Source organism: Culex quinquefasciatus, chromosome 3 (assembly GCF_015732765.1).
Source record: "Culex quinquefasciatus strain JHB chromosome 3, VPISU_Cqui_1.0_pri_paternal, whole genome shotgun sequence".
NCBI classification, from domain to species: Eukaryota; Metazoa; Arthropoda; class Insecta; order Diptera; family Culicidae; genus Culex; species Culex quinquefasciatus.
Window position 1 is genome coordinate 177,924,873 of NC_051863.1, and position 17,953 is coordinate 177,942,825.

General features: G+C 32.6%; 1 protein-coding gene across 6 annotated transcripts in view; it reads right to left on the reverse strand.

Moving 5' to 3' along the window:
• Nucleotides 1–17,953, reverse strand: part of LOC6050155 (ecdysone-induced protein 78C) — an 84,397-nt gene that overhangs the window by 45,685 nt on the left and 20,759 nt on the right. Inside the window, exons 1-3 of one of the 6 annotated variants that reach the window (XM_038259695.1) lie at nucleotides 15,411–15,488; nucleotides 15,183–15,335; nucleotides 14,630–15,086 (exon numbers count right to left, since the gene is read on the reverse strand). The exons of 2 other annotated variants lie outside the window; for them this stretch is intronic. In XM_038259695.1, coding sequence (XP_038115623.1) covers nucleotides 14,630–15,056 — 427 coding nt within the window. In that variant the 5' untranslated portion in view covers nucleotides 15,057–15,086; nucleotides 15,183–15,335; nucleotides 15,411–15,488. Of the gene's footprint in view, nucleotides 1–14,629; nucleotides 15,489–17,953 lie in introns of those variants that run through there. 3 more of the 6 variants (XM_038259697.1, XM_038259694.1, XM_038259696.1) reach the window with 3 other exon arrangements.

Below are 17,953 nucleotides of genomic sequence, written 5' to 3' on the forward strand. Positions count from 1 at the left end.
AAATTTTCATGTATTTTGTCAATAAATCGTTTAAATCAAAAACATGTTGAAAAGTGTTGCTATTCGATTCTGTTATTTTTGGTATAGAAAAGTAGGCTATTTCGTCGTTCAAGAAGGACAGAAAAAGTAAGTAGTTTCACGACGGAATTGCAAAAAAACGTATTTTTCATCGAAAAAAAAAACACTAAAAAAGTTTTAAAAATTCTTCCATTTTCCGTTACTCGACTGTAAAATTTTTTTTTAACATGTCATTTTATGGGAAATTTAATGTACTTTTCGAATCTACATTGACCCAGAAGGGTCATTTTTTCATTTAGAACAAAATTTTTCATTTTAAAATTTCATGTTTTTTCTAACTTTGCGGGGTTATTTTTTAGAGTATAACAATGTTCTACAAAGTTGTAAAGCAGACAATTACAAAAAATTTGATATATATATATAGACATAACAGGTTTGCTTATAAACATCACGAGTTATCACGATTTTACGAAAAACAGTTTTGAAAATGTTGCACTTGTTTTGAAAAGTAACACTGTTCAACTTTTTTTGATTTAAACGATTTATTGACAAAATACATGAAAATTTGACATAACATTTCACTCAGTGTGTGTTTTTTGGAATTGCAAAAAATGTTGTATGGAACTCGTTGCAAAACTTGATTTTTTCAGCACTCGTCGTATTTATTCAACTCGGTGAACCTCGTTGGATAAATGTACGAATCGTGCTGAAAAAATCATCTTTATGCAACTTGTTGCATAAACTACTATTTGCACTTATAACACAAATGAAGTTAAATCCATATTGCATGTTTTGAGTAAAGTATTGAGTAAAAGTATGGTATATTTTGTGAAAAAAATCATTATTTACATAAACGTATGTATGTTACATAAAAAACTCTGATGTAGTTAAAATTTATTCAAGATGTATTTGCAACAAATTGCATTTTTTTTCCTTTAAAAAGGTATTTTGTAATTTTTTGTGAAGTGAGAGTTTTGAACAGTGGCTTTCCTTCAGAACGTCAAAAATTCTTTTTGTTTTATTTCTGAAAATTTCAGGCTGTAAAGTAACTATAATTCCAAAACGGTGCACTTTATTAAATATTCGGTAAAGTACTTTTCAATAGCAAAAATAAAAAAATATATATTTTTTTTATTTTGTTATCACATTTTCAGTTTTCTTCAAAACATTTTTTTTTAACTTAAATTTGAACCAGTTTTTGCCCCATCCTGCACTTTGGCTCAAAACATGATATTTTGTGTCCAATAAAACATATACAAAAAATTAGAAAATGTATAAATATGTATTTTGGGAATCCAACCTGAAGTGATAAAAAATTAGAAAAAAAGGAATGAGTAATTTTTTTAAGAATGTAGCTATTTTTTCCCTAAAAGTTCTGATAATAATCCACAACTTTATTAGTACACCACATCGATCAGATTATCTCATCTCAAGTTACATATTTTAACACTAGCGTGCACAGGGTGGGGCAACATGGGGCAGTTGCCCCACCATCCTCAGAAATTTGTTCTAAAATTGGTCAGGGGGTGTCCATAAACGACGACATTTTCAAAACGCTAATATTTTTGCCCCACCTTCCTTGAGGATCTGGGCACGCTAGTGTATTTTAATAAATTTTTTGCAATTCCGTCGTAAAATTACTTACTTTTCTTGTCATTCGACGAAATAGCCTACTTTTCTGTACCAAAAATAACAGAATCGAATAGCAACACTTTTCAAAATAAATGCTGAAATGTTCTTTTCAACATTTTTTTGATTTAAACGATTTATTGACAAAATACATAAAAATTTGACATAAAATTTCACTCAGTGTGTGTTTTTCGGATTTGCAAAAAATGTTGTATGGAACTCGTTGCAAAACTTGATTTTTTCAGCACTCTTCGTGCTGAAAAAATCCTCTTTTTGCAACTTGTTGCATAAACTACTATGACAATTGCAACATGCAGACAAATGTAAAAAAGAAATCTTCGAATAACATTTATTGGAAATCTAGATCATTTCTAAGGATACTAGATGTCACCAGATAAAAATATGCTTCTGATTTTTTTTATATTTTCAAAAATGGGATCTAACCCCAAGCAAAAAATTACACCCAAAAAATCACAAAAAGAAAAGTGCCTATTTCATACGTTGAACTGCCTTACCCAAAATGTTCTCAGTCTCAGATGGTAGTTCCAGATGTTACCTACAAGCTCCAGGTCGAATCGAGTTGATATCACTTTTTTTTATTTAAGTTTGAAAATTGTGCATTTTTTCTTTGGATTCATCCAATTGGGATGCTTCACCCCTCATTTTGTTGCAGTATTCAAATAAATTTTGAATTTTGAAATTCAATTGCATTTTTCCTGAGTTACAGCTTTTTTAAGATTGATGACGTTTTTGAACCTTCAAGATTTGTGTCCCGATTTGCCCCAATTCCCGTTGACCTAGAGTGTTCATATTTGGTCCAGATGCTAGTTTTATAAAAAAAATTGTAAGCAATTCGGTGCAAAATTTGATTTTTTAAGCATTCGTCGTATTTTTCTTTTTTCAACAGATTTTATTATCAGTTTATTGATATTCTCCAAGTCAACAAGAAAAAAAGCGAATAATAAAAAATGCCAAAATAAACTCTCCGAATGGCAATGAATAATTCACGCGCCACAGTTCATACATGCAGGATCGCGAAGTTCAATAGTGTTTTCGTCAGCTCCTTGAATTTCGCCAAACCGCACCGAGAGAAAGAGCAATCAATGTCACTTCCCGAAAATGCGATTCCGTCTCACGTGCAGCTGAATGAATATTTTTGAATTTCGAACAGCGTCGATTCTGTGCGGCCTCATAAGGAAATAGAGCAACGACTTTACAGTTAAACGAAGTGATTTCTAAGGGGCCTTGTTAAACCTACGATCTAAGATCGCAACTTCCTGGAACACGTGAACCGATCGAGGTGAAGGAGTAAAGACGCAGCTAATTATAAGTAACGATCGAAACGAGCTGATAGCCCAAACAAAACGACGACGCAATCAAATGGTTTTGGTCTTCTTGACTTTCCATGGTTCTATTCAGCCTCTCTGGTTGAAGGAAAGAAGAAACACATACGTCATGCTGGGGGTAATGATGCTGCCAAAAGATGGACGTTGCTCGGAAAAGAAAGATCGTTGCGAAACTCGCAAGACCCTTGGGCGTAACGACCCTAGGTTTGCTCTCCTGGTTGATGAACATAAGAGTTAGAGAAAATGCTGAAAAATTAGACCCACTCACGATAAGCAAATTCAACTTGAAGTGATGCCAGTATTTCATAAATGAAATTCTTGAAAAATAGTTTCAATTTCTGGCAACACTTTTCCATATGTGTACAAAATCATACAAGAAAAACGTAATAGCAAAGGTCTTTTTCTACGCTGCTCTAAATCTTCCTTTCATGAACGGCTGGAGAGTTCCTCGCCTGGTCCAGCATCCAAGCCGTTGTCATCAATTCTCGAGAGGAGACTTCACGAGAGCACAGCTGGAAAGAGGCCGGCCCGGAGGCTGATGACCTGTTTGTTGAACCACCACTACTCCAAGAACTGCTGCTGCCGCTGCTCAGGAAGAGCGAAGAAAGAACATCTATGCCGGATCGTTCTGCTTTTTTACGTACTATTAGTCTAGCGATCCCGTTATAAATTTATGAGTTCATTAATAAGTATAATTTAGCATTTTATATCGTCTCTTCCAAAAACGAACACAAAGCTGTAAAGAGCAGTCGTCGGTGGAGTCGCGTGGAAAAATAGGTGAAGGAAAATTATACAACTCCTACAAGCCGTGATCGATACAAGGATCAGGAGGGATTTTGAAGCAACAACCGACGATGAGGTTGCGCGATCGCGTGGAATGCACGTCGCGGAGTTCCCGGGAATGGGCACGTCGGGATGGTGCTGTAAAGTTTTATGGGCTTTTAAGGGGCCAACCAGCCAGCAGGGCTTAATTTTTGTCCGTTTGTTTTTTTACCTCGCGCGTTGCTTAATTGCTTGGACCGATTGATTGATGGACTCTCTTTCTGGGTTGAGATTTTTTCCCGTCGAGAAAGGCTTCCTTTGCTTTTGAGTTGTGATTGCGATGATTGGAACAAACGGTTTTTTTTTTCAGGACATCTCGTGATTTCTTTTGATTTTTTTTTTTTGAAAAGTAAATAGTAAATCATGCGAATAACATATTATTTTTCGTGGCAATTCAAATTTAATTTGAGGATTTTGTTTGAAAAGTTTTCTCAAAAATGATAAAAAATAAAATCTAGCCGCAAATTCAGCAATTGAATCAAAAAAAGTTTTCAAATGCATTATACACCTGTCCAGTTGTTTTGCAATCATATTTTTCCAAAATATCTCATTATTGAGTATTTGCTTTTTTGCGAGAAAACAAGTTTTTCGGTACATTGGACATTGGAATTTCCTTCCAAATTTTGAATGGAGAGGGAGGGCGACATAAACTCCGAAAAAAAAATGCAAGCGGCTCCAATAATTTTACTTAATTATTCAGGCAGCAACCATAATTTAAGAAGTCTTTCAAATAAATCGATTCTTTTATAACTGTTTAGTTTTTACACGTTATTTGAATGGTTTCTATATAAGTTATCAGAATTAAACATATTTTGATGATTTTTAAACTCAAAATAAATATTTTTGTTTTAAATATTTTTCTAGTATTTCGAGCTATCTAAATTAAAAGTTACTTTTTGAAATTTAGTTTTAAACAAACCCATTTTTTCCTGTAGTATTTTGGAGAGTTTTATTTTTATTCTTTCTTGCTTGACATATGGGGCGAGTTGAATCTTCAAAAACTACATGAAGCTCACCATGAATAAAAAATGAACCACAATGCTTACAAATATAAACTTTAAAAATACTCAATAAAAATCAAACAAATAAAACTTGACTCCGAGACCTTACAGGATTAAGCCTAACTGATTGTTCCTTTTTTATTTCTTTTACTAAATTCGAATCCATCCAAATTCGCTCCAAAACAATTTGTTTCAAGCAGTCTTAATTTTATTTTTGAAACAATCACTCATGAGCAGCGATGGAATAATCATCATCAAAGAAAATCTTCGGACGTCCATCAAGAGAAAAAAATCCGAAGGGAGCATGGCTCTCCTCTCTCGTGCACGAAAGATCGGAAAAAGGAATCTAAAAAAAAATCATCACTACTACACTTGCAATTGTAACGTCACAAGTCGAAAAATCACCTGTCACTTTTTGTAGATGGGCAATGTGTGTACACGCAGAAAAATATTTTGTAGAATCAGCCTGTATGAGGTTTGATTCAACAAAATATTTTGTTGAATATAATCAACTAAATTTTTGTATTGAATCAACTCTCTAATTTTATTATTTCAGATCGAGACATTTGGTTGTTTCAAAGCAGTTTTTTTGTTGAACCTTCCCTCATTTTCGTTGATCAAAATTTGACAGAAGCCACGTTCAAATCAAAATTTTGTTGAATCAACGTCGGTTTTGTTGTTGAAACAACTAGAGATATTTTTCAAATTAAGGTTATGGTCCTTGAATTGAATCAATAAAAGTTTGAATTGAAATAAAAATTGTAGTTTTATTGATATTTAAATTTTATTGAAAATTCCAAATAATGTCCATCTGGTCCATCAAATGTTGCAGCAAATTTGGCCCGTGATCCATTTCCCCGTCGTCGTTGACACTGTCGCCTCTGATTGAACCGACAAGTTTGCAAAGTTGCCTCTCCGCGTTGAGCGGCCATGTTGGCACTAGTTTCCAGATCGTGGTTATGCTGTTTTCCGCAGAGATCTGCAACGGTGGGAAAAACGTAAGAAAAGAAAATTTTATGTAGAATCCTAAGGCGCTTACCAAAAATGTCCCGATTGTCCGTGTTAAGTCGGCCTGGTTTTGGGTGGTTTTGAAATCACCCTGAATCTACCTTTTCAAATTTCGCGATTCGCTCGAGGCAAATGAACAAACTACGGATCCGTAAGTGCAGCCTCGTCGTACGGAACGAACAAAAAACGAACAGCAAACTGAGAAAAATTTAACTTTTTGACAGATAGCGGGCACGTGTAAATCACAACAATTTAGATTTGAATCAAAAACACACATTAAAGTTGATTCTACGCCGTTGTGGGTTGAATCAAATCAAAAAATTTGTTGTTGTTTCCAAAAGAGTTTGCCAAATTACATCACGTAATTTCAACTCAAGATTTTGAGTTGTTTCGATCGGTTTTGAGGGTTATTTCAACAAAAAATCCTCAAGATATTGCGCAATTCTCACTAACTTGGACTTCGCACTAAATTATTGCTATCGATCGCACTATTGCGACTTGTCAAACTGGCTTGGGAAATTTTTATTTTCTCAAAAAATGATCAAAGCGAGCCGATGTTGCTCACCTGTCAATCGCAATTTTAAAGTGCGAATGTCCAGTTTGGTGGAAACTGCGACTGAAAATGTAAATAAATAACTGCTGGTTGCCTACTTTTTGGAAATGTTGTTGTCAAAAATGCGAGAGAAAAGTGCAAAACAACAAAATATTTTTTTGATACAAACCAGCTTGATTTTTCTGCGTGTAAACAAAGCGAAATAATTAATTTTAGGTGATGCTAACAAACAAATTAACAAAAAATCATCAACAGATTGATTTTCTTGGAGAAGTTCGGGAGCGATTTTCTTTTGCATAATTTGTTTCCTCTCTCTTTCGTGGGTGAAAAAAGTTTGCAAGCGAAAATGATTTTTTGCAATTCCGTCGTGAAACAACTTACTTTTCCTCTCATTCTTGAACGACGAAATAGCCTACTTTTCTGTACCAAAAATAACAGAATCGAATAGCAACACTTTTCAAAATAAATGCTGAAAAGTTCTACTTTTCAGCACTCAAATGGGTGCTGATAAGTTGAACTTTTCAGAACTTGTTTCGAAAAGTAACACTTTTCAACATTTTTTTTATTTAAACCTGCGAAAATACATGAAAATTTGACATAAAATTTCACTCAGTGTGTGTTTTTTGGAATTACAAAAAATGTTGTATGGAACTCGTTGCAAAACTTGATGTTTTCAGCACTCTTCCTATTTATCCAACTCGGTGAACCTCGTTGGATAAATGTACGACTCGTGCTGAAAAAATCCTCTTTTTGCAACTTGTTGCATAAACTACTATTTTGCGATTATTCCATCCCTGCTCTTGAGAAACAAATTAAAACACATTTAATAAACCGTTATTCCAAAGCAAGAAACCCTGCAGACTATCATAAATTTTAATAATATGAATCAGGGCCGTAGTCAGGATTTTTGTTCGGGGGGGGGCTTGGGTGCAAAAATTCAAGGAGTATAAAAATCAGCAAATCATTTATACCATCACTTGGTTTGTGGTATAATTATTGAGATGAATTGTAAAATTTTAATGTAATGTATGCAAAAAAGTTTTCGAAGATTTTCATATTAAGTTATCAATGTATTTATTGAAGAAACTCGTTCGTCATTTTTTTCTTTATTTTAACAGCTAGTTTGTATTAAAGGAGTAGAGAAAGTGTTTTTTTTTAACATTTTCTTGAATTTTTTAATTGTAATCCAATTTCGTGATAAACGTCGCTAAATTTAAAATATAGTTAACTTGAATCAAATTTTTGAAAGCATAAATTTTTTTTAAAAGAAATATCGATTTATCTAACCATAAGTATTATGTTTTCTGTATTTTATACTGAGAGAAATTTTAAACCGTCTGGATTTACATTTTCAGCTGTGTTATAATTGTGATGGTTTATCTAACATTTTTCATTTTTTTCTAGCACAACATAAAACTCATAACTGGAATATTTGTTTTTCTTAAAATTTTATAAACAAACTCAAACAATGTTTTATTTTAATTGTTCTAAGCTATTGAAGCCATTTCATATTTTGCGAAGCTTCTGGTGCTCTCAAAAATAAATAATTTTAATGAAATACAAAAAAATATAATCGTTGAAATTTCAGCTTCTGAAGTGTCTCCACGACAAAAAAAAAATTACGTCGAATCTCAAGTTTACATCAACTGAGTTTACATGTGATTAATTTTTTCCGTGTCGAGTAAATTCACATTTTTTTCTGTGTAGGCCTATAATAAATATATATTTGAAGAAAAAAAATCAGTGCCTGTGTTTAATTTTAATGTGTTAAAAAATTTAGAATTAATTTTTAACGCCAAAATATTCACTGGAAGAGTTGTTAATAATGCATATGTAACCATTTTTAAATGCATATGTAACCGTTAAAATTTTTCTCGATTGCATCAAACATTAAAACGAATCATGTTTAACTTTAATATTCCGACTAAACGCCATTTTCAAATTCATTACTCATTGTATTCTGAAAATTGGTCCAGAATTTGAGCAAAAATAAAATTTTAAAACATGACAAAAAAATTTAATCAGATCTCAATTCTAAAGATAATTTTTTAATAAAATTTTAATCTATAAACATGTTTAATAATTTAGGATTGTAACCATTTATTAAAATCGATGTTTGTTCAAGCAATATCTTGACCCTAGGAACAAAATCCTGCACATTTTATGGTTAAGAAATTTTATATTTACGAAACGTTGCTAAATTAAAAATAAAGAAAACTTTATGTAAGAATTCATAAATTGATTAGTTTTATCCTGTAAATCTAATCTTAGTCTGCACTTGAATTCAAACATACCAATATTCGAAGCATAAAAAAATAAGATTATTAAAACATAATTTATTGAAATGATTGAAAATTATTTTTTGAATATCTTTATTTAAAAATGATAAAAAATGTTTTTTTTTTATAATTTAAGGATTTTTTTAGTTGTAATTATTTTATATTTTTTATGTATTTGATTTTTTTCATTTTTGGAATTTCTGAATTTTTTGAAATTATCATGTGTAATTATTATCTTAAATTTTTGTTTTAAAAGTAAAGAATACTTTATGTAATAATTCTTAAATCAATTATATTTTTCCTGTAAATCAAATCTTAGTCTGAATTTTGCTACAAGAACTATATTTTACTTTCAAACGAAAATTTTAAAAAATGTCCTGTAGTACGGAGACTCTTAAAACTCCATACAAAAAAATCTCAAGGAACGGTCAAGAAAAGGTTTACGAAAAGACTTCTCTTAAGCGGTACGCAGCTGAAAAGGAACAGAAACAAAAAGCGTCGTTTGATATTTCTTCGGGAGCAATATGTGTTGATGAGATTTTGATTTGTTTATTTGGATGCGACTGAAAATAACGTTTGAAAATAATGTATTCGCTTAAATAATATTGAAGAATTGCCTCATGAAGCTGACTATCAAAACGCTGAATCTTAAAATGCTGAAATAAGGCAAAAGCCATTACAAAAATCACTTAATTTTCTGGTAAATATAAATTAATTAAGGAATACTAGAATTCAAACATAAAAATATTTAAAGCATACAAAAATTAAGATTGAAAAAACATAATTTATTGGATTTTGAATAACTTAATTTCAAAATGATATTTTTTTAGTTTAGGAGTATCAATTATTTTATTAATTTTTCAGTTTTAGATTTTTTAATTTTTGGAATTTCAGATTTTTTGATATTATTCTGTTGAATTGTTATCTTATTTTTTTTATGTTTTTTTTTTATTTTTATTTTTGATTTTGGCATTTCTTTGTCTTATACCAAAAAAATTTAAATCAAAAATTATGAAAATTTAGAAATTTGAAAGTGTAAAATTTTTAAATCTTCAATTAGCCGTTGCGAATATTATTCTGAAGTTTATGTCACTAAACTCTGACCAAAGTTGAGAGGGTTACAAATCAAAACTACAAGCTATGGTTTTATTATTTTAAAAGTGTTCAAAACACACTTTAAATCAGTACAGTTGTTTTGCATCATTAGTTTTCAAAATATCTAGCTGATGGCGAAATCCTTTTTTCGTGAGAAAAAACTTTTCGCGGTTCCGCGACATGTTACAAAAATTCTAAATATTTTTAAACGAGCCCAAACATGTCGTATATGATTATCAAAGCAGGAAAAACATTTCAAATTTGTTTTCCGGACCGACCTGGTCGCTGGTCCTAAAAGACTTAATCGAAATAAGTTATTTCCATTAAAATTGTGAAGCTATTTTTTTAAATATTGTATTTGCTCTCTGTTTTTTGGTCCATTTTGAAAAGGTGGCAATATAAACTTTGGAAAATATTTACAATTGATATTCAGAAATAAGAAATTATAAAAAAAATAATAAAGAAATTTTAAAATTTTCAAAATGCAAATTCTAATCTGTAAAATCCAAAAAATAGAAATTAAACAGTTTAAAAATGAATTATTGATCAGAAATTATATAATTTGAAAGTGATGTTTAATTAATTTAATTTCAGAGTTTTTGAATCCAAGCTTAAATTTTTTTAACATTTTGAATATTTTTATCATTTTATTTCTTCCTTTGAAAATCGCAAGCTCATGCACAAAGTGAAAATTAGTTGATAATAAGTATTCACTTAGTTGATCTTCCGATTTTTGATATATTAAATAAAAATTGGAGATTGACCACGGTGGAAACTAAAAAATGTGACCAAAAGAAAGCATTTTGGACGAGTGGTTTCGGAAAAAAAGGTTTACGAAAAAGTAATAAAAAAATACACACAGATATTTCTCAAGCATTTTTCTCTAAGGTCTTAGATATGTAACTAACCATATTCTTAAAACCAAAACGATAAAATTAGAATTGTATTTCTGATAATAGTCAAAATTCACTCAAATGTTTTTCATATTAAATGCTTTCGTTTTTGAAAACAAAATCTAAATATTTTTGAGAAATTATAATAAATTTTGAAAAATGTAGAGAAAAAACATGTATTAACATTTTAAAGGTTTTAATGCAATTAAAGGAGGGCTATTAATTTTACAATCCAAATTCGACTAGCCGAAGCCTCGATTATCCAAAGTTTCGATTATCCGAAGTTCGAAGGACTTCGGAAAACCGAATCAGGAACAAATGAAATCAGCATGTTTTATTTGCTTGTTTTTAACATCTAATTCGGCATCTGTTTTTTTAATGGTCCAATACACCAAGTTTTTGCTTTTTGGGTGTTTTTTAATACCCCTGACGGTTTCAAAAGCACCCAAAAAGCAAAAACTGGAAATTTGGTTTATTAGACCTTTAAAAAAAACACCAGAAATATTTCTTGACCTCCATTTTGACCGCCACATTGAATCCAAAAATTCTAAATTATTTTATGGTTCTTCAGGGGTCATACTTAAGTTCTACAATCAAACATAAGACAACAAGATCTAAGGATTTTTGCTGTCCCTATTCTTACTGTAGTCCCGATTCGCCCCAGATGATGGTAATTATTTCTATGTAGCCCCTTAGAGCAGTCCGCTCGGAAATTGCTATTTTCGAAGGTTAATAACTTTTGATTTGATTTTGATTTGATGGGATAACCAACAGGGCCACAAGGATGACCTATGTAGCGATTGCCTAGAATTACAGTGGCTCAGACTTAAAGGGAGCATCTTCAAATTACTGCCGTATGAAGGGCCAAAAGGGGGTGGTTGGACGCGAACAAGCAAAATCACTCACGGTGTCCTCAATTTTCGAAGGTTAATAACTTTTTAGCAAAAAAATAAGGTGTCTTCGGGAAAGTTTTTCCAAATTTAAAGAAGATATTAGTTCTGAAAATTGATAAGAACTGGATAGTTATTGCGCCTTCCATTGGTCAAAAACTGAAACAGTTGCTTTTCTCCATACAATTTGACGATTTTGCCCAAACTTGGTGGTCAGTGGTCAGAAAAAGCTCAAATTTTGGAACTTAGGCTAGTGATGCGTAAATCTTTGATTTCAGGGGATAGCCCCAAGTAAGCTAACCAATGTAATGCTAAAACTACAAGATAAATGAGATGTAACTGAATGGATATCCAAATTTTGGATCCATAATCTACAAAAACTGAGCCCGGCAATGGACAGGCAAATTACTTAGTTTGATCAATCAATTCTTGATTCTCTATCTTACAAATTATTTCTGGGAAGAGAACACACAATCATTGATTTAAGATTTTTTTAAGGCAGTTCAATTTTAAAAAAATTGGAAAAAATTTCGGGGGGGGCTGCAGCCCGGAAGCCCCCCCCCTGGCTACGGGCCTGATATGAATTTAATTTTAAATTATATTTTCCTAAAAATTTAAAACAAAAAAATTACTACTGCATTTAGCTCACAGGTGGCCAACCTTTTGACTCTCTGGCCAAATTGAAAATTATCAAAGATATCATTATTTCATTTAAATGTATGAACTATTTGTAAATCTATCAGAATAAACATTATTTTAAGCATATTTTTTAGGCGATTCCAAGTATTTTGCAAGCATTTGTCGTTCTGATGTAGAGCGTCCAATTTCCCGGGGTTACAAATTTCCCGGGAAACGGGAAATTTTTAGTCAATTTTCCCGGAAATCCCGGGAATTCCCGGGAAATTTCAAATTTGTTGAAAATTGTTATGATCTTGGTTTTAATTAATATTATGCAACAAAATTGTATAGGACATCAACTTTAATGGTTTAAATAAGTGTGAAGATCAATTAACAGCTTGACTGCATGTAAAAAATCATTCAACTACAAGAAAATGTATTTTGGTATTTTTTATGAGAAATTTTAAACTTGCTTCTGTGACAAGTTTATTGAAATGAGAAAAAAGCAGAAATTATGTTTTTCATGACAAATACTGGTTTCAGCTTTTGAACAACTGGCAAAGTATTTAAGTGTTGGTTTTACTTTAAAATACCAATTTTTTCAAATATTTGAAGCAAGCTTTAAATATATTTTTGCATTTTTTGAGAACACACAATGGAAAGTAATTAGTCAAAGATTTTTTTTGTGTTATTATGCAACATGATTTAAAGTATACGATAAATTAAAATTATTCCACAAAAAGTATTCTATTTTTCACATTTAACCCTCTTACACCTGTAGTTGCACCAGTTATTTCTTTAGTACTAGGTATTCAACAATTTGAATTAATTCTTTTTGCACAAATTCGATTTACATCTCATTTGATCATGGTAAACAAAAACGTAAAATAATCACAATTTTAATTTTAAGGTAAGGAGTTTATATTGTTTTGATTTAATAACATTAATCTGTTAAAAGCTAACCTAATGGTAATAATTTAATACTCATTAAGCAAGATCTATTCCGAGTTGCTTCAAAAATTAATATTATCAGAAATAATTCTGATATCATAATTTCTGATAATCTGATTAATTATATACAAACCAAACAATACATTTAATTCAACAAAATCATGTTGAGTTTGTTCATTTATTTATTTTTCCAGAGTTTTTTCAAAAAAAAGTTCCAATTTAATTTAAGAAAATATATACATCCGCTTGAATTTCGGGAATTCCCGAGAAATTTTCAAATTTCCCGGGAAACGGGAAATATTTTTTTTCGGGAAATCCCGGGAATTTCCGGGATTTTTTTTCCCGGGACATTTTTCACAAAACTTAAATTATGAAGACAACATATTTTTACGAAAACAAAAAAAAAATCTAAAAAAATTAATCAATAAGCACAAATGTTTTAATGGTAAAAAATGAAGCAGAAAAATCTTTATTCAACTATTTTTAAGTTCAGTGCATTTTTATCTATTTTGACATTTCTGAATTAACTTGTGCCGCATTTCTTTTATAACTAAAAATAGAGGAAATTTTCAAATGTTTGAGTAACGATCAGAAATAAGTCCTAATTCACTTCAATTCGTCGATATTTATTATTTGAACATCTATTTTTGCATAAACTTTTATGGAAACTTGCTTGCACACCTCCAACTGAGTTATTCAATACTCTGTTTAAGGCATAAATGCCTCCTATAATCTGTAATTGAACGCCATTAGGTGCTCGATGAAATAACACTTTAAACTTTCTTTAAAAAAAATGAGAAAAATATCAGTTCAATTTTTAAAAGGTCACAAAGGAAGAAAATATAATAACTTTCTGCTGTGTTTATTATCAAAATCGAATTTCAAAGTATAACTCCAGAAAAAGACTAATTCCACAAGCAAGATTTAGTTTTTTTTGTCTTTTTAATACAAACATGAGTATCTAAATAATTTACTTTAAAATTAACAATTACAAACTTCCTAAAGTTCGGCGAAATTATTTAGTAATGTTCTTGAGTTACGTTGTCATACTAAAAATCAGACACTTTATGAATCACAAGAAAATTTATTTAACTTTAAAAAAATTGACTTGAAACCGCAGTCAATCGACAGTAGTTAAATGGGTTTGATATGGATTTGATTCACATCTGCCCCAACCTTCCATCGGATGAGGAAGGAAAACGTCGGTCCCGGCCATGGTTGTTGTTAGGCCGTTAAGTCATTCCAAGTGTGGGAGTAGTCTCCCTACTATTAAAAACAACATACCAAACCAAGCCTGCTCCGGCGGCATCACTGGCGGCGGTTTAACTCGCAATCCAAAGGTCGTCAGTTCGACCCCTGGGGTGGAAGTTTCATTGGAGAAGAATGATGTTTGGGTGCTCTCCCCATTCAAGCCTTTGGACTCCTAGGTTTGAGCAGAAACTTGCAATAGAGACCACAAAACACCTGGGAGTCGCGTTAATGGTATTTTTCAAATGTTTTCGTATCCAAAGCCTCCACCCGCTTACCTGATCGCAAATCACTGCCATTCCGCTTGTCCAGCCCACTGGACGAAACCTTGGCCATTTCGGACGAGCTGATGACCAGGCAGGTCGCCGGATTGACCAGCGTCATCGAGCCCGCCGAACCTACACCACCGCTACTGCTCGTAACCAGGATCGTGCTCGAGATCGGATCGTGCCCGATGGCGAAGGCCAACGGTGGCGGCGGAAGCGGCAACCTCGGAGGGCCTGGACTTGGCGGTGTTTCCCGCGAGCTCGATTCGACCGACTCGTCGTGATCGCTGAGGCCACTCTGGGTGTTGGAATCTTCCGGGGTGTCGAAAAAGTGCAGGTTGAACTCGGAACCGGCATCGAAGCTCATGTCCGCCACCAGATCGTCGTCCAACTTGACCCCCAACCCGTCACACGGTGAATCCAGCTGGTAGACATCCATTTGTTGTTTGTATGATTTCGGCACTGAACTCTACACGACAACATTAACAACAGATAATTTTGAACAACATGGCACTTGATTTGATTGAAATTCTGGACACTTTAAAAACTCATATCATCCCCTCACCGAACTATACACTAAATCACCGAAAAAAAAGGCACGACCCCGCGAAATCCCAAACTCACTACCGAACCACGACGACAAACCGACCTGGAGGAACCTGGACACACCACGGCCACGGCCAGGTATCCACCATTCTAGCGAGAATCTTAACGCAGACTGAAAGGTAGAAAGCAAAATAAACATCGAACTTAATCCAGTCCAACAACACCAACAAACTGTACGATACGATACGATACAACTCAACACAACCCGCGATCCGCGCACGCCGTTCGAACTCTTTGGACCGGTGGACAAGGCAAAGGAAGAGAGGGAAGCAACCGCCCGAGAAGAAGAAAGTTCTTCAGCATACATATGTGTGTGTGTGTGCATGGTGCGAGGGTCCAGGCGGCAGCATCTCCTAGATCGCGGAGATGGGGAGAGAGGGAGAGAGAGAGAGCTTTGGCATGTTGAGCATGTTCTGCTTGCAGTGGTTCCTAATCATGCAACAAATTGCTAAAACAAGATTTTTTCAGTACATGTATCCAACAAGGTTTACCGATTTGGATGAAGACGAAGAGTGCTGAAAAAAACAAGTTTAACGACGAGTTGCGTACAACATTTCATGCTATTCTGGAAAACACCCTTCACCCTTCCAAATCAAAACAATTTTTGAATAAAAAAAAAAAAATTAGCAACCATTTTAGTTCTGAAAAGTATAACTTTACAGCCCTTGTATCAAAAAGTATTACTTTTTAATTCTGTTATCAATAAAAGCTCTCTTAAATTACCAGAAAAAAATGTACCTACGATTAATATGCTCAAGCATTCATCTTACTTCGACTGCCCAAATTGCTTTTTTTATTTATTTAAGAGTTTTTTTTTTCAATTATTCCGCAAAGTTAAAAAAAATGAAATGGCACCTTAGCTTTGTTTGTGGTAACTTGATGTTCTGCAGTATTTTACAGAAATCTTATGAAAAATGTATCTAAATTGACAATATTTTAGATTCTTTAAGTCCAAACATTTATAATAGAACCATCAGTATAGTTAAAAGAGAAACTAAAATGATTTTAATGAAAAAAGGCTATCGCAAATCAGGCGGGAGAAACCATTTCTTCTAAAATCTTTTGAATTTCAATGTAGTTTTAAGTGTAATAAGTTGAAAACAACGTAAAATGCCATTTTTAACATGTCTGAGTTTTTGCAAAAAAAAATGTATAGAAATTGTTTTCTACCAAAAATTGTGTTATTTTTAACTGCTGATTGCAACCCGACTGTTCTGCTGTATGATACATTTTCCATGCATTTTTGTTAATTTGAATAGATCAATTTTAGCATGTTTACAAAAATTTTAATTTGATGTGAAGAGACTTTTCTTTTATACCACTATATATTTAAATATCTTGGGCTAATTCTTTATCAACTCACACGAAATCGGGAAAAGTTGCCCCGACCCCTCTTCTTTTCATGTGAAACTTTGACCTAAGGGGTAACTTTTGTCCCTGATCACGAATCCGAGGTCCGTTTTTTGCTATCTCGTGACGGAGATCCGGTACGACCCCTTCCATTTTTGAACATGCGAAAAAAGAGGTGTTTTTCAATAATTTAAAACGGTGATGAGATAGAAATTTGGTGTCAAAGGGTCTTTTATATAAAATTAGACGCTCGATTTGATGGCGTACTCATAATTCTGAAAAACACGTATTTTTCATCGAAAAAAATACACTTAAAAAGTTTTAAAAAGTCCCCCATTTTCCGTAACTCGACTGTAAAAATTCTGGTACATGTCATTTTAAGGGAAATTTAATGTACTTTTCGAATCAACTTTGACCCAAAAGAGTTTTTTTTTTCATTTAGAACAAAAATTTTCATTTTAAAATTTTGTAATATTCCTAACTTTGCAAGGTTATCGTCGACAGACACGGACGATCGTGATGTTTCTAGTAAACCCCTTATAATTACATTTCTAAATTTTTGTAATTGTCTGTTCTACAACTTTGTAGAACATTGTTACACTCTAAAAAATAACCTTGCAAAGTTAGAAAAAACACGACATTTTAAAATTAAAAACTTTGTTCAAAATGAAAAAATGACCCTTCTGTGTCAATGAAGATTCAAAAAGTACATTTTTAAAACTTTTTTAGTGTTTTTTTTATGAAAAATACGTTTTTTCGGAATTCTGAGTACGCCATCAAATCGGGCGTCTAATTTTACATAAAAGTCCCTATGACACCAAATGTCTATCTCATTACCGTTTCAGGCGGCAAGTTAATGAAAACACCTCTTTATTCGCATGTTCAAAAATGGAAGGGGTCGTACAGCCCCTCCGTCACGAAATATCAAAAAACTTGATCAGGGACAAAAGTTACCCCTTAGGACAAAGTTTACCGCAAATCGAAGAGGGATCGGGGAAACTGCTGTGTGAGTTGGCGGAGAATTACCCCTTGACAGATACGTATTTCGTCTACTAACGTCATGATTCGAAATCCGGACACTTATTTGTTATAGCAGGCAAAAAATCATATAATAAGTTGGAAATGTAGAAATATCATCAGAATGTAGTATAAACAATCAGTTTCAAGAAAATGCATGCAAAATATGTCTTTTCTAACAATTTTTCATCAGAATTTTAAAATTAAAATTACTTGTTGTGCTTCGAATCCCGGTCACTGATAAAAGCTGATTCGAAATCCGGACACTTTTGCTTCGAATTCCGGACACTCGATCTTACTTATGAATCGCACAAATTTGGAATGAAATATTAGTGAATGGCAATCTTCAGGTCTTAAATAAGC